General features: G+C 37.9%; 1 protein-coding gene across 3 annotated transcripts in view; it reads right to left on the reverse strand.

The window, feature by feature from the left end:
- Positions 1-20,450, reverse strand: part of LOC110831346 (uncharacterized) — a 137,938-nt gene that overhangs the window by 18,956 nt on the left and 98,532 nt on the right. For 2 of the 3 annotated variants that reach the window (XM_087351812.1, XM_087351813.1), the window contains exon 4: positions 1,722-3,491. The exons of the other annotated variant lie outside the window; for it this stretch is intronic. In XM_087351812.1, coding sequence (XP_087207938.1) covers positions 3,264-3,491 — 228 coding nt within the window. In that variant the 3' untranslated portion in view covers positions 1,722-3,263. Of the gene's footprint in view, positions 1-1,721; positions 3,492-20,450 lie in introns of those variants that run through there. 3 annotated transcript variants of the gene reach the window in all.

A 20,450-nucleotide genomic window follows, 5' to 3' on the forward strand; every position in this document is an offset into this window, starting at 1 on the left:
AGACAGACACTTATTGTAGGCACGTACGAATAAGCCGCGTTGTGGATGAATGAGTTGCTTTAGAACTAAAATTCTTCTTTCCAAAATACTGTTGTTGTTAGTACACGCCCTTCTGCCCCTATCTCTCTGCATCTCATCAGCAACTATTATGAATGGCTCAATTTTTCATTTCCACTTGTCAGCACACAAAGAACACACGTAAAATTCTTCTCTTTATTACATCACGCCCGCCATTTGGGCCAGAAGACGCTGTGGCCGACTGGCTTACTCTCCGTATCACAAAGTCGCTTATTCCATCCTTTATCTGGACGTCCTTTCTTCTTCTATGTTATTTTCTTCCTTTACTTCGTCTTCCTTCTTTTGTCTTTATTATTATTTTCTCTACTTTCTCGGGTTTTCCCTATTTCCATTTATGTTCTTGTTTTCTCTTCATATCTTTATAACTCCACAAGATTTGTGTCTCTTCCGCCAAAATAAAATATGACATATGATTTTATGTGTTTCCATATTTCTACTTTCAACTCGACCCATCATACACGTCGATTCAGCTTTTTGGGACGCAGTTTTGCGTATTGCATTTGTGATGGAAGTGCGCCTTCATTCTTCCGTTCACCAGGTAAACTGCAAAACGACAAAGCCATCGTTACGCTATGGGCGAGTGCGGATAAAGCCCCGCACATTCTTAACCTCGGACCTAGTAGGTGGTTAGTTTCTCGCTTCGGCTGGTCTATCACTGGGCAAAAGATCCCTCTGTACGAACTGAATGGGAAGTTGGATTTTTCCTACTGGCAATCTGCACGCGGTGAAGGATGGAAAAATCCGCGCCTCTGCCTAAACTCGAACGCAGGTCGTCCAGCCTGTGGACCGTGACTTCATCGACTGAGTCTTAACTGACACAATTGTGATTATGTATGTCACTCGTTCTGCTATCGCGTAAGTATTAGCCTTATCGTAGCTTCTTTGCAGAAAGAGAACAATGGAAGCCGCCTCTCGACCTGATTGTTTCCGCGGATTTTCTGTGGGGGCTGCTTGTTCGTTCCTCTCTTCCGCTACATAGGATTCTTAATAGTGACGTTTCTTCACAGTGGACTACACATGACAGATCCAGCAAACTCGGAGAACTGCGGTTAAGTTCTTGTGAATCGCACATCTCACGTAATTTATTTCAAACGAATAATACTCTTTTCATTTTTAAATCCAAACATTCACATTTGTATTATTAAAACGTCGGTTCATGCATCCAAGACGGATAATTTCTTAACAACAGAATAATTTTTAAACTTCAGCTTTCTACGAAACGCATTCGTACACATAGACGCTGAGAAAAACAACGACAATCTGCAGTCAAGGTGTCAGTCTTTTGAAACGAGGAATCGAACCCAACAACTGCAGAATACGAAACATGAGTTCAATCCACTCGATCAAGATGCAGCAGTTTCGTGTATCCTAACTGCAAATAGAACCTACCCAGCTGGTGCGACACTGCACAGGCTACTTTTTTTTAAAAAAAAAGTCGATAATTTGTTGGATTCTTATTGTAGAATGAAGTATACGATTCCCCCTCGTCACCAATTTTATGGCTAAACTCTTTCTTAAAACGTCTTATAAGACTCCTAATTGTTATTTAGAGGGCTCTGAAAAGAGAGGAAAAAAACGTACAATATGCTAAATGAACGTCACATTACATCAGCTTTATGAATTTGAACAGCTCGTTGGTGAATATTGTGTAGGGACACAAGCAGGTGGGTCCACTACAATTACAATAAATAAATTAATAATAAATAACATTTCGTCATAATGGAACTTGACTATCCTATTTACAAAAAGAGGTATGACGAATGACATCATATTAAATTAGGGTCGGCCGAGAAGTTATGTTACTGGGGAAAGATCTATTGGTCATGGTGTTAACATGACGTTCTTGAAGAATGTCAGGTATTTTCTGTCTGTGACTATTAGCTGGTGGTAATGAGTGGTTCCAAACCCGTTGCTTGAATTTCCTCCCTGATCCGTGGATAGATTAATTACAGCAAACGGGACTGTATCAGGTCTAATTACCTAGTAATATCAGGCTTATCAACACACATTTCATTACCTATTTTTGAAACCTAATTTCATACATATATCACACAATTTGTCATTAGTATTGTGGATTTCACAACAATAGACGAATTTCCGAACATTTCATAGAGAAATTCGGCTATAAAACGGTGCAGTACACCGGTTGTTTGAGGACTTCAAAAGCGTAGAAGTGAGGAGCTTCATAACATTCATACTTTTCAGCAAATGTTATTAGTAAGGTCACATTGAGGACAGAAAAAATTTAGGCAACTGGAACGTAAGAGGGAGATAACAAACGTGGACAAATTTCAGTCGGGAAAATCTCAAGAAACGACTTGGGAAATCTGGTCGTAGATGGATACATATTATTAAAAGTAATCTTAAAAGATAGGGCGTGAGGGTGTGGACAGAATGTGACTGGTTTTTGATAAGGTTAAGAAGAGGGCCTTTGTAAATATAAAAATGAACATTTTGGTCGTTAACGCACGAGTCATTGCACTATGACACAATGCCGACTGGAGGACTGAACGCGGATTTCAAATTTAAACGTCGTTTCAGTTAACGTTGCTTTTTCAAGGAAATCTCTAGAAAATAAGAGAATGCCAGTACATAATTTCAGATGGTCAGAAAGTCTCAGTCAGATTTCAATTAGGGACAGACTGGTCTTGTAAGTATTTCGCTGGTTTTAAATACAATTAAGCTTTTATAATATGTGAATACAATGGAGTCTGGATGACTGACGCGTGAACAAACACCGCTCCCTCAGGGTCACGATTCCGTACAACGAAAGATAAAGTCACTAGTAAAGCAACAGCACGTCTGGCTTCGTTAGAATAATTACGTTCCTCCACTAGTTATAAGCATGATGCAAGTCAGAGGTATTCAACCTGAGCTATCGAAGGCGAACCTGTGTTAATGGACTGAAGTGAAGGTGGCATTGTTCCTGTGAGTAATTAAGCACTGCGCCATGAAGAAGCATTCGTATCAACGGCTGTGGACGGAGGTGAGTGGTCAGCTTCGTCCTGAGAATGTGCCCCCGGTACCCAAAGGGATGGTCACTGCGCTGTACGGGACCAAAATGACAATGAAGTTTGCTCACTTTGGCTGGTTGTTTCGTTAGTTGTTTATTTCAGAGAATTGAATTCTTCCTAAAGATAAAAAGGTTTACTCTTTGGAGTGCACTGACATTCCAAAGGTGATCTTCATGCCTCATCACGGGCGTTGATGTCAGCAGGCCGACCAAGGGCGTAGGGCCTAACGAATGCTACAGTCTTAACAAGCTCAACAATAATACTTAGATCATTGTTGCACTTATCTGATACGGGGTCTTTGTTGCGCAACAATGTATTTTGACCCGTCTCTGTTGAAAAATGCGATTGATAGACGGGCCCGAAAGATGTTTCCCTCTCATAGAAGAGCTTGAGGGTTACCTAAAAAGTAAGTAAATCGATATTATTAATAGCCAACTGTATTAAGAAAGTCAATTATTTACAAAATGTACAAAAGCTTGCGATAGCTGAGAAAGAAACGAAATGAGTTTTCATTTCATAGAATATTGCTACTATTTATTTCCACTACATATCCGGATCAAGCAAACTGTCACGAGGTGGACAGTCAACACATAAGTACCATGTTTCCAGCTACCTTCACAAGTATTAATATATGTACGTATCTAGTCGTAGATCCGTCACTCAATTTACAATGTGATAAAAATAATGTATATTTAGTAATTTCCTTAATTAGTTATTGATATGGAAATAAATTCTTCAGGTAAGACAGGTTACAAGAAATAATATTAATTACAGTCTACGACTGTAATCTTGTGACTTGAGGGGTGAGGGAGTAGGGTGAAGGAGGAAGGATTAAAGATAGCGTCTGCCTTCAACCCTACGGACTTACTGCATTCCTTGCAAGTCTCAAGATTACAGTCGTGGACTGTAGTCTCTTCTGTTTATATAAAAATTATTAAAGTTATCATAATTCAGCATGTAATGGAAATAAATAATACTTATCAGGTATCAAGTATTATTTACAAAGTTGACTTGAGTGGTGGTATGGTTTAATCTGTTCTATTTTTTCTATCCCATCAGACGCTATGCAACTTTGATAGTTGAAACATTGTTAAATAATCTAACTTAATGAACTAATAACTTAACAACAAAGGTGTATGTGCATCCTACCTTTACAGGTCTTCTGTAAATGTCATAAGTACTGTAGCCTTGCTGAAACTGTGTATTTCTTATACCGAGTATTTCCAACCTCCTGACACCATAAAAACTTTATTTGAGCACAACGAAAACTTAATAATTTTTTGAAACATCTTATAAATGCAGTCACCAGTGGGTTTTGAGAGGTCAAGAAAATAAATACTTTCAGCTTTAACTTGAACCGGCGGAAGAAATCCAAGCCACACGTTTCAAAATATCAAGCGCTTAGAGGCACTCTTGCACTGAAGCACAATCTTATGTAACTACCCCACAGACTGACGTGAAATAAGCTTATAATAACAAGTACCTAAATACCTAAAGCATAATAAAGCTGTATGATACTATTAAAAGTCTATTGATGCTGCTCACAACAAACCAGTCCTGCATGTAGGCCTACTATTATTAATTAATGGCTAGCGTGACGCCAACCTTGCGTATCATTAGTGTCTATTATAACAACCTCCACCCGCCGAGAGCAGCAGTCAAGTCATGAGTGGACCATGATGTTGCAAAACGCAATTAAAATAAATTAAAGTTACACCACATCGATGTGACATCACTACCAGAAACAAGTGCGTCACCTCTCACTGACCACCAGCACTTCAAATTAGTGCTAACGTATTTATCACTTTTTGATTACTGTCGTAAATGATGTATTTTAATAATGAAACAATCACACACTCTTTAGCAATTATTCTGACTGTTCATGTTCAAGTAACAACAATAGGATTATAATATTTGAGGTTTTCACAGCGGTATGAAGATTTCCGTCTTCTGGGTTGTTGCGCTGTGTAGTCTGGTAGATGTTTACCAACGTTTCAGAGGTCATACTGCCTCCGTCATCAGAGCGATGAGTATGAAGATTTCTGTCTTCTGGGTTGTTGCGCTGTGTAGTCTGGTCGATGTTAACCAACGTTTCAGAGATCATACTGCCTCAGAAACGTTGGTAAACATCGACCATACCACACAGCGCAACAACCCAGAAGACAGAAACAACAGGATCGTTGCCATCACTAATCAAACAACTCTGGCTATAGGAGGCCTACCTATAAGTTGCAACGCTCCACTGAATTAACTCAATGTTTCCATAACTGAGTACTGTATTCTTGTAAAATTGCCCTTTTAGACTTTGTCCATCGTCTAAATTATAAAATTTCAAAACTACGGGGTCCAGGATTAAGGCTATCAGAACCAGGGGGCCCAACTGATAAGTTTTCTGCCCGCTTCTCCCCTTCTTTACCTGAAGACGGAAGCAAAATCAAGCATGAAAAACGTAAAAAAAGCACAAATTTTCCTTTGAAAGTAAGTACAATTTAAAATATCAGACGTTTCAGTTCCAGACTGTGTTCATAACAAACGATTTCACACCCTTTTTCTTTAAGAACCATTTTAGTATTATAATCCCAGAGACACTTTTGTCTCACAACTTTTGTTTTATCTTACACGCATTTCTCACCTTCCCCTCACACGAACTAGTAGGCACTAACTAAACGGTGCGCCCATGCCATCCATCTTGATTTGATCACCCAAATAACACAAATTACAATGCTTCTCCTTACAAAGAGAATAATGTTTTGATGTGTTACAGAAATAAACGTTCTAATTTGCCGCATCATTTCACAGACACTTTCAGCCGATCACTTTATGGACACAAACATCGAGCTGATTAATACATCCACCAACAGAATTACAGTGATGCAGAGGAACTCAAGAGATGTTATTGTTCAGCATTCTGATTGCTACTATTACTCCCTCTCTAATTGAAGGTCGACTAAAAAATGCGTCCGTAAAAAATTCTGTGCCTCACTTTAGGCGTCCAGTTCCACTTTTCTGAAGGTTCAGTTAAAGCCACTTAATCGACATACATGTATTATTAACAAGTTATTTTTTTCCAAATCATGGGTTCTGCAGACACCTTCAATACAACCATCATTTTTTAACGCTCTCTCCACACTTTAGATAATCGCCCACTTTCATTGGTTTCCTCTGTGTATATTTTACACTACGGAATTAAACACAATGTTTATAACTTTAGCCTCATAATAAGTTACGTGATCAATATGACAACGTACCTGGCGAAAGGTTCCCTACGTTATTATACCAAGATTTGATACTGGCTGACTGATTAGGTCTCCAAAATAACGTCTCCGATTTCACAAAGCTGAAGAATAGTTAATATTACCATAAAGAAGCAGAATATGAAAAATCAATGATAGTGATGTCTATATTTCCTAGGAATTTAAAAAAATTCAGAGCTGCTTTCCGTCAACTGAGTCGTTTAAGATTGAAAAAGTGAGAAGATAACTGAACCCTGATAATGGAAGCAGCAAGCACCTCTGAAACGTGGTAAACCTCTATTATACTACACGGCCCAACAACCCAGTAGGCTGCCATCTTCAAAATCAGAACAGATTAAATTCGGAAAATACTTTCTGCTTTTCAGTTCAGAACAGGCATATTTCTTCTTCCGAACTACTATCTACAAACATAAAGAGTAAATACACAAAGCCTTCATATGTATTTTTTACCAGCTTTGAACTAAGTCTGTAGGACCATGGAAAGACTAAGTTTTATTGAGCGTTCTCGGGAACAGGATGCTGAAGGGAACCTTTAGACCTAAGAGAGAAAGTAATCGGACAACGGAAAATAATTATGTAACAAAGTACAAAATTTCCCGTTAAGAATTACGGAAAAATCTTACTCTAAGAAACATATTGCTACTGAAGAGTGGAATAAAGCAGCATATAAGAATAAAACTAATTAAATGTCTTTGCTTAATTACGACCACCCCTTCAGAAACGTAGAAATTTTGACTTAAATCCTGAAAGTGCTTATTATTCAGTTCCAATTATTTATCCTTTCAACGATACGGACGATTGGGATAAGCAATGCATGTATTTAGACTTTTTATTATTTATTTAACGACGCTGTCAGCAGCTCAAACTGTTACGCGAACGAACGATAAATGATATGATTAATACAACTGAATTAGAAAGGATATGGAAGGTAGCTACCACGGCAGAATTTGAAGTATTATACAGACATTTGCCAAAGGGACTGAGAAAAACTGTAAAAAGCCTTAATTAGAAAACCTGTCTCTGGGTCTAAATTTGAAATATAAGACGGGAGTGCTAACCACACATGTTCGGTACGCAGTGATTTCAACGCGGTCTATGTTGGAGGGAAGATCATAAATAGGTACTAGTGTTTGAAAATACAGTACTCAGAGACATATTGGACGTAAAATCGAAAGAAGGCCGTTTGAAACAGACGTTTTAGTCTATGTGAGAAGGATATTTGTGATTTATGCAGGTGACTTAATGCTTTTATAACAGTGGCAAATAGGAGGATTCAGATTAGCTGGTCATATAGTTAAGCTAGGAGAGACTAGCAATGTTTACTGAATTTTGTAGGGAAACTTCAATTTGGAAAACCGACATATAGATAGAAAACTAATAGTCAGATAGCTGTTAGGTAGAAAAATTGAGATTATCGATGGACAGAACTGGATCTGAATCTTGATCAATAGCGGGCTTTGGTATTTGCTCTATTGAATCTTCAGATTCTGCTAGTGCTGTTTATCAGTCTAAACACTCTTCTGCCATCAACATTCTGCTTGTCTCAGTTTTGCACCCAGCAATGCTCTTCAGGTCTTTCTGAACGCACGATCTGACCCTCCAGAGGAAAGCAGCTGACACCTCTACCATGTTATTACAGTATATGATTTTTATTTCCAAAACGAGGATTAAAGATAATAGCCGAAACCCTCAATCAAATTGCGCATCTTCTAATTCATGTGATGAAATCAGAATAATTTGTAGGACATAGGTTACGTGAATAGCATTTATAGAAAGCTAACCTTGTAATCAAAATGTAGTGGGACTAAACACGATAAGGGACAGGACTCTGCCGTGAAATCTATCAAGGCATCCACTCTACCAATGTGAAACTGATAACACTGTGGTAGCATATATAAGCACCGTTAACACAAAGCCCACCACTTCGCTCCATCCTGAACTAGTTCCATCCTCTCTAAGATATATTCCTAAGACTAATCTTCATTTTATCCTCCAATCCCATTCTTGGTCTTCCAAGTGTCCGTTTTCCAAAAAGTTATCCCCCAAAAATGCTATGCAATAACATTTCATATATTCTCCAGCTTGTCCTCCAGCATCTACCACGTTTTTGTAGACATTGTTATTCAATGTACGTAGCACATACTACAAATAAAATTAAATTTGTCTATTGGTTAAATCTGGATAAACATGTAAGCAAAGAGAGTTAAATATTAAAACCTAGGATAATAAAAGTCTCGACTACAGAAAAACTTTGTCAACTCTGCTCTATACTTTTCTGCTTTCTTTGAATCATTTAAAAACAAATTATTGACATAATTTATTTTGACTTAAACATTTCTATCGACAGAAGAAATGATCCTGTATAGGATTTCCTGACTATTGTTTTCTTAACTTAACTTAACTGAGATTTCTCATCGAATTGTCTAAGTAACTAAACCTCTGGAAGTAATATCGTTGTGAGACGTCCACGCCGACATCAGTAGCCTTTTTTGTGTCATATATAAACAGACTTCTCACAGATCGTTAATAATAAAAGCAGTAACCAACGTAATTATGTAATGTAATTAATGAGCTTCTGTCATAGTGATTAATTATTAGAACCATCTGTACGTCAATGGTTTATGCTCAATTATATTCAGTAATAAAAATGCATTAATTTGTTGAGTAGGAAGTGGCACAATAATAATAATACCTAAATGGCATAATAGAAATACTTACCAAGTTGTTTAAAAATGCATTAGGTTCAAAGACCCAATGTTAGACGCCTTCCGTTGAAAACCGTCTATGATATTGGACGTTCTGATGACGGTAAAGATGTCGTTGGAAATGGTCGTAATACCGAGTGGACTTGTAGGTAGATACCAATATTTCAGAGGAACATGTACCTACAGCTTCCGTCTCCAGCTCTGAGACATTTTTGAACAATCAGGATGTAATGGCATAACATCATCCCTCCAAGCCAATTCAGGAGTGAAACGGGTAGTAGAGGTAGTCACAGATTTTCGGCCAGGAATCCCATGAGTACTATTAAATAAAATGCTATTATATCAGATCCCGTATAGGAAACACATAAGATTTTCTGTTGTGTTTTAAACAGTCAGGCCTAATACAATATTTAACTAATAAATTATAGGCCATTTTCTGCTTTGGACTATTACTATTAACATTTCAATTAATCGATTAATTGTAACTGGTTAATCTGTTGTTTTATTGTCCTCAAATTCAGAACATAAAACTGTTGAGATTCAATAAATTGATAATACGTTCAAACATGCGAAGCGAGGCCCGACATGCTATCCACCCACTTTTAAACCCACCTTGAATTCCTTAGGCTAATGAGTTCAATTGAACAGCCAGAATAGTGCTCGTCTATTCTGTTTCAGTCTGACACAAAAGACCCTCAAATCGAACTTGTGTACACTCGATGACAATGTGAAATAACAGTGTTCCTTCAGAGGCTTGTAAGAAAGAGGCGGGCGTATGAGTTAAATAAACTTCTTTATTGTTATTGTTGTTCTATTTTGAGCTTTATTTGTTTGGAATGACTTGAAGTAAATGGAGATGTGTCCGTGACGAGGCGTGTAACTACACAAGCGCCTGCGTCCATCTTGTGATCTGTGTTTGCATCATGTCTCAGATTGAATGGGCAGTAATTGGGTCTATTCACAACAACAACAAAAGAGAGAGAGAAGATCTGTGCATTCTGTCTCTCTCTTTCTCTGTAGTTACGTAAGTAGTTTACATAATAATACAATTACGAACGCATATCTGTGTGAACGTTTGTTGGTATACACTTAAAAAACTTTTGTTTCTGTCATAAATCGGCACATCAGTGCGTCCGACAAGAAAGACAATCATAACAGCAGAACTGAAATCTAATGTGATAACGCGTACCACAGTTTTATTTATATTTGTAGTCATTCTGGGACACTAGACGTAGCACGAAAATTTTATGTCTGATTGGACATTGCCATGAAAACTTGACGCTAAGATACGGTCGTATGTGATATAACATCACATTGTAATACTTAAAGTCTGTCTCTTTCCTAACTTGACGGTTCAATGTTCTGATTGTCGCCCAATTTAGAACATTTTTGATAACGCAAGTTAGATTTGTGCTCGGTATTTGGCTTTGTACCGGTGAGCCTGAATTACAATTTTGTGTGACGTGGGTTCAAACAGAATGTGAAACTGACGACGCCCCTCCACCTAGTGCTGAAATTGGAAACACGTGCAGATTTCAATCCATACTTGACACTTTATTGTTTATACTATGGACAAGTTTCGTAATAAAAAGCCTTCCCAGTCATATACATTGAGAACTTGTTCTTTAATAAAATTCAGTACAGTTGTTTCGCAGTAGACCGGAGATATTCCTTCGAAAGCTAATAGACCTAGCCCACTCCTATGTATCTTACATTTGATCATCAGCAACGAATTAAATGTTTATGAAATATATCAATCAGTTTTGTAAAATTTTAGATTTCCACGACGATAAATCTGAAGGTTGCTGTCTTCTGTGTTGTTGTGCCGTGTAGTCTGGTAGATGCTTCCGATCGCCCTGATGATAGAGGCACCAATGACCTCTGAAACGTCGACAAGCATATATGCCATACTACACGGCGCAACAACCCATTAGACAGCAATTTTCATCTATCAATCAGTTTAATGACTGGGTCGATGAATTTTATTTTCCTAAAAGTCTTCAAAATAAAAAATGTACTGGTACGTATAATATGATGAATTACATTCCTCACTATTCTCATATATTATCTGATTTTTTAGAATAATATAAGCATACATTTATAAAGCCTTTGTCATTTTACCCCCACGCATTAACAATTTTAAGGCTCGGCAAAACTTCCAGAATGTAATTTCAAGCTGAATGAAACCGCACCGGTAGACGATAAGTGAGACCACGTGTGCCTTGTACCACTCTTTCATATCACAAGTACTGCATGCAGCACGCTTTTACTTTCTTCCTTTTACATCCGAGATTACATCAAATTAATAAAAGGATAATTACTAATTATTAAGCGTGTCGAATTTCCTTTAGGCTTAAGATTAAAACTTGTTCCTGCGAACAGAAAATGAGCGTTTTAATGGTTGCAGGCATCGGCAGTTTGTGAAGCGTGCTTCTTGAAAACAGCATTGCATCGTAAGACTATTATTAATTAAAGAAAGGACACTACAGACTACTTTTTCAGTTAGTTATACATCATAATTTCTTACCACACGAATCAACCTGTTAATTCCGCAAAACACAAGAAAATATCACGTCTCTAGTTTTTAATATGTCGCATTGCTTTGTTAAATATCAAGCACCTTGAGCAAAAAAAAAATATTAAATCTGTAGCTAATTCAGAATTGAAAGTTGTTTAGAGATCGGAAACTATTGGTCTGTGAATAAGTTTAAAGTCCGGACGATCATATGGTGTTAGGATCTACATAAATAGGGTCTGTATATCTTCAGGTCCATGTGTAACATGGAATTAAATAGGTCGTAGAGATGACAACAAACCTCCATCGAGTGCTGAGGTCAAACGCGCATGAAACAACCTCCAAGGTGCTTAGACACAGAGAAACATTAGCTCTATCTCTTACATTTACAGCACTGAGATAAGTGTAAGACATATTTCAAGTTCTCATCTCAACTGCAGGTCACTATGCCAATGGATATGTTTCCAATAGATGTGCGTACAAAAACTAGAGGAGCAGCTGGCTTTCAGTTTACACTCTTGGTTAGTATATAGTGGGTCTATAATAATTTTAGCGAGCTGAAAAGCGTGACTATGTTACTAACAATGCGACCACCCGCAAGAACCTGAGTCAACAATATCAACAATAGAAGGAAGACCCTCATTGTCACACTTTGAAGTCAATAAGAAGAATGCGTTCCCTACAGAGACTTGGGGACCTTCCAATGAGCTATTGTAAGAGACGCTCTCAGATACCTCAAAATCACAAGTTTGCCATTATATGGGAAACGGAAGGTCATTCACGCGTAAATAAAACAGGTAAATCCTTACGTGCAGTTCGAACGAGGTTAAAGTATATTAGTAGCGAAACTTACAAGCTGGAGACTTCATACGTCCACATCCACAAGATCTATGGCAAACACGTTTGACATTTAAGTCAGTTTCTTCTGTGTTTTAGCGACATGATGCCCGTAGACTGCCGGCATTTCAGAGGTGCTTGCTGCCTCCATCTTCAGGAATACCACGTTGTATGGGTTTGAAAACAACTTACGGGCCTATCCTAGTACGAAGGAGTAAACAGTATTGGTATATAGGATTAAGAAATGTCTTGCTCTAAAATTATATATAATAAATATAATTATTATATTAATAATTTTCAATTTCCCATTAATTTTTTCTAGCAGTTATGAAGTTAATTGTTTAGACTGCTTCATAGAATCTGAAACTGGCTGGGAAGACAGAGAGAGGTGCATCACGCCCTACTTTATTATTATTATATTATTATTATTATTATTGTTATTACAACATAGGGGCCTATCCGTTGCCGAAGTAGTAATACACGGTGAAGATGCAAGTTCTTAATCGCTTAAATATAATATTCTGAGGCCGAGAAGGAAGATGTGAACTTAGGCCACTCATGCAAACAAATAAATTGACTTAGGTACGGAATATGTACCCTACCATAAACCAACGAGCCACATAATAGCAGCAATCAGAGACAACAAAAGACAGTCTAATATAACGAACCCAACTGTCATAGTGCGCACCTGGCGTCAAATACTGGAGTCCCGTCGCCAAGAGTCCGATCAATTAGCACGCTTTTCTTACCACGCAGTGAACTCCAAAACTTCGCTCTGCAGCTATAAAGCATGAATTGCAGCAAATTTTATTTGTTGATGTGAAGTTAATGATAATATATGGCTCAAAATCTGTTAAACCTAATGTGTAACGGTTGGATTTAGGTCTGTCGTTGTTAAAATTCGCTGTCACACCTGGGCCAGTGCGCATATTCGTAGGCGTGTGAAGGATGAGAGGTTTGAACACTGAGATCCCAGTACGTCAGCTGAGAAAGGTTAAATGGATATTCACCTAATTTGGTATTGGGGAAGTTTACTAAAATTTATCGACATAGACTACTCCATTTTCTTATGCCATATTTCGGCCAAGCTCCTAAGCTTACTTTGTGTCGCTGGGGGTCTTGGGTACTGTGGAACGAAAACAAATGCGATAATAATCGCGCGGTTGAGAGGAAACAATGGGGAAGCAACTTAGAGCAGTCATTACAGTGTGTCAGGGTAATTTTTCAGACTGTACGTGAGGTACGCAGCGCTTGTTTACAATCAAATGATTAAAATCAACCCTGGAATGTTGCCCCTTGTATGGTTTCTATATGTCACAGCAACTACTGTATTCGATGTTGTTTTGTTCGAACGTACCCAGTGATTCCAAACCTATATCTTACATAAGCGCAAGGCTGAAAGGAGAATAATGTGGGCGGTACTTGTAGCACGCACATGGAAAGACAGAAAAGAAAAAATTGTTATTCAGAAAACATGAAAGCAGTGGACAGCTAGGTGACTTGGCAGATGAAAGGATGATAATATTAAAATGTAACTAAAATAAGGGTGTGGCGATGTCGACTAGATTCAGACAGACTCATGACAAGGTCTAATGGTAGCTTCTTGTGAACACAATAATGAACCTTCGGCTTCTAAAGAACTCCGGCAATTACTTCATTGGTCGAGCAACTATCAGTTTCTCCAACAGGAAGCTGCTCCATGGAATACGCGTATTTATGTGTGTGCGTAATATGATTTGCGCCTGTTACATTTCATCGGTTTGTTATTAATAACATCATCTACACTCCTTATAGATTATACAGTTCTGAATTTGTTATTAGCAAGACCATTTTATAAATTTTTATACATTTTTCCGCAAATGTGTGAATACCGCCTATTTATAACCTATACTATTTGATAATTTCTTGTTCATTTGGTCTTGTCATATATTCCTTTGTTCCCTATTAATTTTAATACCATTCACTATTTGCTGATTAAAATTATTATTTATTTTCATTAATACTTTAAATTTGCATCCTTATTGCTAAATGGTGGTATTAAATTCAGTACTGGTTTTTCGTTGCACAAATCCTTTGGTATGGCTATGTATTTTTTATTATTATTTTGACCTCTAAAATACCAACACAAAACCGCTTAAAATATTACAAAATAAATTCTTCAAGTCCATCATAAAACTCGTTTGTTGCTATACCACATGTCACATCCAGTACTCCCAAATGCACTATTTCTACAATTATCTGGCAACCTTTGCCAACCCTGACATCAGCTACGTCACCGCAATCAGTGGACATGCCACAGCAGTCAATATGTGTCAGTGGCTTAATGACAGAGTGCATGAGTCCCTGCCCTACCAGAAAATACAGGCATAGGGGTATCGTACGTATTTCTACTTACGTATAGGCCTATTGGACTTGATTACACTAGGTCTGAATAATGAATTCTATTGCAGGGTTCATCTTTTAGTGTAAAACCTGTTTGTATGTTCAAATTATTATCTTTCGGAATTTTTTCTGTTCTATTAGGCTGAGTTGTGCGAGCCGTAATAAGATTCTGTCAAGTAGGATTTGACGTTCTAACTGCGGTTAATACAAAGATGACTATCTTATAAGTTGTAGGGCCATGTTATTCGATAGTCTGGTCAAGATGCAGGCAGCAAGGGCCTCTGAAACGTTAGTAAATTTCCACCAGATTAAACCCAGAAGACAGAAATCTTCATACTCACCGCTGTGAAAACCTTAAATCTTACAGAAAAGTTACTGCTTATGATCTGGACAATCAGAGTTCGATTCCTGTCAGTGGCAGGGATCTTTCTCTTCATCACTCAGCCTTGCAATTTTTCTACTCTATAGGTGAGGTAAAGCTGCTGTATATTACCGAGGTCCCGAATAAGAGGAGCTTCATTTCCATTCATAATTGCTGGTGTACTTTTATCCGGCCTGCTATTATATCTTCCATCTTAGGACCAAATATCCTCCTCACAATCCTGTTGTCAAGAACAATTAGCAATACCAAAATGCCGGTCATACGGAATGACAGTAGCACTATTTAATGTAAACCAAAGCAACTATGGATAACCTGTGACGACGATACGATATATTTTGTTGTGATGACGCTGACACATTATTGTAAAGCGATATGTGGAATCTATATGGTAAAATGGTATAACACGTATACTAACAGCAGCTATACTGATGTGGGCTTACCTAGCCTCACATTCATTATTAACAAAGATAACTTTATCGTGTGGAGCCACCGAAAATACACACTCATCTTCCTATGGGCTCCTGCCGATGTCTAGAATTCGTTCATAGTTGTTTCTATGCCCCCTACACACATTCATGGCGCGATGGTTTAGCGCACGGACGATTTCACTTTTCATAATAGTTCTAAAACAAACTATCTCAGGATTTTAAAATGCACCACATGAATGACAAGTAGATTTACTATATGTGTGTGCTTTACTTTAAAACTCTAAATTTGGTTTAGGGCATTATTCCTCTTTCCATAGCAATGCTTATTCGCAGATCAGGAATAAGCTCATTTCTTTTCCCTGATCAACTAACTTGTCTTCCCCTCCCCCCCCCCCCCCCCGTTAAATATTGTAGTCAGTTTTATCCTCACAACATTTAAGTATTTTAGTGAAGATGATATTTTGACTGGTCAACGGGCCTCTTAATATCTAATCCGGGGCAACTGCCCCCGCACGCCTTGCCGTAATTTGTCACTGCCAAGGCGTTTATATTCCAAACCACACTTCTCCTCTCTTACATAATTTGTTTGAAGCCGAAGCTCACATAAATAGTATTTAAAATTTCAGTCCGTTCCGCATAGACTACACAATTCTTTACCATTACAAAGACCAACGTGAAAATGCTGTTCAAGGAAACAGTCCCTGTTTACAATCAGAAAAGCACGAAACACAAAACACAGAATGAAGAGTCATTGAATTTGAAGTATAGGGGTACAAACTTACCAGTGGGCTTTGAAGGATTAATATTGCTATATTAGCCCCACTTCTCTGTACTTCCATTACCTAAAATATAAATTAGGCCTGAAAGGACAGAGTATTAACATCGGTATATACCTTCGTGCCGTCGAAAATGAGGCCTAATTCATGTAATGTGGCGGTATAAATATGTATGTAGCTGCTGGCCTCTACCGAGTTTGTTCATCCATAAAAGATGTTTGTCTTTGTAATCTGTTATTCCTTCCTGCAGTTATGAGCAGTTGCTATCTTTCTTAAACATCCTGTACCGACAATGAATAAGTATGCCGACTGGCACTGCGTGCCGCAATTTGACAGGAATGTAGCTTGTCTAATGGGCAGAATAAAGTTAATTAGCAAAATTTGTGAGACACAAGATAAGAAAACATTTGTTCCTTATTTGGTACACAGATTCCACGCGTCGTTTTATTTGTTCTGTATTGTTTTAAAACTACGTTGCTTTACGCTATGAGACTCCCAAATTAGGTATGAACGAAGCAGCGTAGTTTTAATAGGCCTGCATATGCATTAAAAGAATAAGGTTCGATTCCCTGTGGGGTCAAGGATTTTTCTCTTCATCGCCACATCCACATGGACTCTGACGTAGGGCCAGGCCCTTCAAATATGCACCGATGGCTCTTCGAGGGTAAAACCACCGCAGTGTGGCCTTTCGAGGTTTTGACATTTTCTACATCTTTCTAAAAACAGACGATAAAATCCAAAACAGAAAAATAACTACAGTTTTATGATGAGCCCTTGCTATGTAAAACGTGTTGTCTTATCATAAATAAGCCTAGATTACCTAGTACCTGTACTAGGCAATGTAACCATTATTTAAGACTGACCTGATTCGTAAAAGTAAAGTGATTTTATGCATGATGCAATGACTGACACGATTACGTCACATCATTAGATCAGTAGGAATCAACATGCAACAAGTTAAGCTTTTTAAAAGTGAATGAAAATCAAATGTAGGATTTGAGGTTTTCAAAGCGGTGAGTATGAAGACGGTTGTCTTCTGGGTTGTTGCGCCGTGTAGTCTAGTGGAAGTTTGTTTACATTATAAGAGCCCCGATTTCTAAATGTTAACTGTCTCCAATGTTCGGAATGTTAATTCGCATTACGCGCGTGGTTAAACTTGCACGCCAAGTTTCTGAAGAGTTTATCGCCCGCATTCCTTATTTCATAGCCTACAGAAGATAGATTTATGGTAGACAGTCATTACATCAGTATGTCTCCCCATCTTTCCTCCTAATAACTTTGAATATTTATGAAACTTCGTATAAATATCATAACACCAAATAAAAAAGACAGTTCTATTTCTTCATACACATAATATAACCATCCTTCCATCCAGCCATTTTTCGTGTATATATACCCATATATAATTAACTCATTCATCCAACTGTCTATGCATTTTATCAATAAATTCATATTTATGCGGACAGTAACTTAACAAAACTTCAGATATCAATTCCTTTTCCGTTACAGCTACTCCCGATCCATTTTTCCATCTTCCATCCATCCATGCATAGGCTTTTAATCAGCTAATCCTCATACCTACAAATAATTCACCCGCTCTGTCACACAGACAGTCCATTCCTAATTCATTTTGATTGTTATAAGCTGAACATGATTAGCTTAGAACAGAGTCTGCCACTTTATAAGCTGCTGCAGTTAGCCTACTTTAAAACATATGACAGTAAAGCTACTGTGTGACTCAAAATCACTGAATCAATCAATTATTAAACTAATTGACGCGAAGCAGCAACCCATGATATTAAAAGTAACGCCACATGAGTCCGAACTGACCTTAATGAATGGTACTGTTGACCCAACCCAATTAGAACCATCACAGAGACAGTGACTGACCCCTCTAGCCTCAGATATGAAACCGCCGACTGTATGAGATACGGACCTGATCTGTTAATCTTCCACAAATAACTAAGTCGATTCTGTGTATTTTATGTGTTTGAAATATTTTTCACGATCGTAGGAGTGAGCATGGCGATCTGAAGACACATCTCAGTTTAGTTTTCTAATGGAGGACAAGATGTCATGTTTGTCTATGACATTCTGAAACCAACACTATTCTAAGCCTACACGTTAACTTAATGCAGATAATACATATAATGCCACAGGTACACTACAAACTGTATACTGTAGCCGTTGTTCCTGGTATACCTGATAACCATACATGAAACAGTGCCTAAGACTCTTTATATTCTGTTTAACGCACACACTTCCTCCAAGGAGCTATTTTTTTTTGTTGATAAAGTGATAGTCACTCAGCTGGAGAATAAGTGGGATTAAAACAGTTCTGAACTGGTTAATAACAGCCATTTATAAAATCTAATCTTTTCTTAATTTCATCACGAACCTCATTTTTTCTATTAACGTTATTGCCAGACACTTGAAATATCTGCGCGGTGTATGAGTTTATTACCATTGCATATTTCGGTCTCGTGTCATCGTCTTCGATTCAGATTTAGTCCAATTCTCAAATCATTATAATTTAATTATTTTCATTTTACAGTGCCCAATATAAATATTTCGAGGTTTCGAATTTCATGTGCTTGGTATCGCGGGTCATCGGAGTTCCATGGTCACGTAGTTGGGCGCAGCTCTGGCCTTCGTGAATAAGAAACGCGTCCTAGAAATCATTCGTCTTGATTACTTATTATGACCGTGTAATATATTCTCATGATTTGGTTAACGACGCACAAGATCTTCTATTTTAATAAGCTCTAAGCCTGGTAATTTTTCATTGCGTCGCCAGTTTTAAAAACTGATACGCAGAGGTTACTGTAGGTTATCGGTGAGCTGTTATTCAGGATCCACTGAAGTGTCAGTTTTTAGCGCTGATCTCATTTCACGCCAACAGATAACTCCGATAGCAAAACATTAGTTAACAGCGTAAAGCCACGTTTCCTTAAGAAACAAGTAAAATTTCATAAATAAACACATAATTAAGATCTATCATTCGAGTATTATCTATTAAACAATTATACGTTTGTTTGCGTCCAAAAGTCGTATTCATCGTGTGACTGCTCGTGACAATAGCCTATTAATTGTATGTCATACCCATAATCCTTAGGCCTTATCTTTGTGTATTGTGAACTTTGGAATATGAACATGGCTGTCTTCTGGGTTGTTGCGCGGTGTAGTTTGGTAGAATTTTACCAACGTGTCATGAAGCCGTGACGATGGAAGCAGCAAGAACCTCCGAAACGTTGGTAAACTACCAGACTACGGCGCTGCAACCCATCTTCATGAGAACCAGAAATCTACTTTATAACAAAAATATGGTTAGAACTCTATTAATTTTCAAACTACTCGGCGAATTTCAGGAAAATTTCGGATGAGGGGGGGATTTGGCAGACTCGCTTAATTTCGGTCCGTGTCACTCACTCAAGCAACTTAACGAGAAGTACCGGACCAAAAGAAAACCGAATATAATTCATCGTACAAGAATTAATGTACAACATAATACGTATAATCACGATCTGAAATTTGTCTATGTGCTGGATATTTAACTGTAAATGATGATCGTGTCTACACAAAATTAAGATAGGATTGCCTTTTAACATTCCGTTCTTTGGCCATCATTCTTATAATAATGCCTTCGACTGTTGTTTGTCAGAATATGTCTGCCTTTGTCTTCTGAAAGCAGGCTTATATGCCGCATCTAAGCTTGTTTTGATGACGATGAAAAATTAGGGTAGTAGCATGAGTCCTGTGATAAACTGGAAAGGGAAATATTACCCAAAAAGAAATTTTCTTTACTCAATTTCTTCATTACACGGTTGATTAGCTCTAAGAACGAACTCGGGAGCAGTGCCTTTGGGTTGAAGAGACTGACACGGACTTTGAAATGCAGAACCGTCAAATGGAGGATTCTTTTTAAAGAAGAAACGAAAATGCGCAGGACAGGGACAAACAGGGCTGCCAGTGAAACCGACGAAGTTCGGTATACTGCGTTCCAGCGTTCTTGGCCGCTGAACTTTGTGAATTGGAACCTCGGAGCGAGTAACTTACCAGACGTTTGCTGGAAGGGATGG

This window comes from Zootermopsis nevadensis, unplaced genomic scaffold (assembly GCF_977971745.1).
Source record: "Zootermopsis nevadensis isolate Lab colony 2312 unplaced genomic scaffold, Znev_1.0 Znev_ptg000020l, whole genome shotgun sequence".
Classification (NCBI taxonomy): Eukaryota; Metazoa; Arthropoda; class Insecta; order Blattodea; family Termopsidae; genus Zootermopsis; species Zootermopsis nevadensis.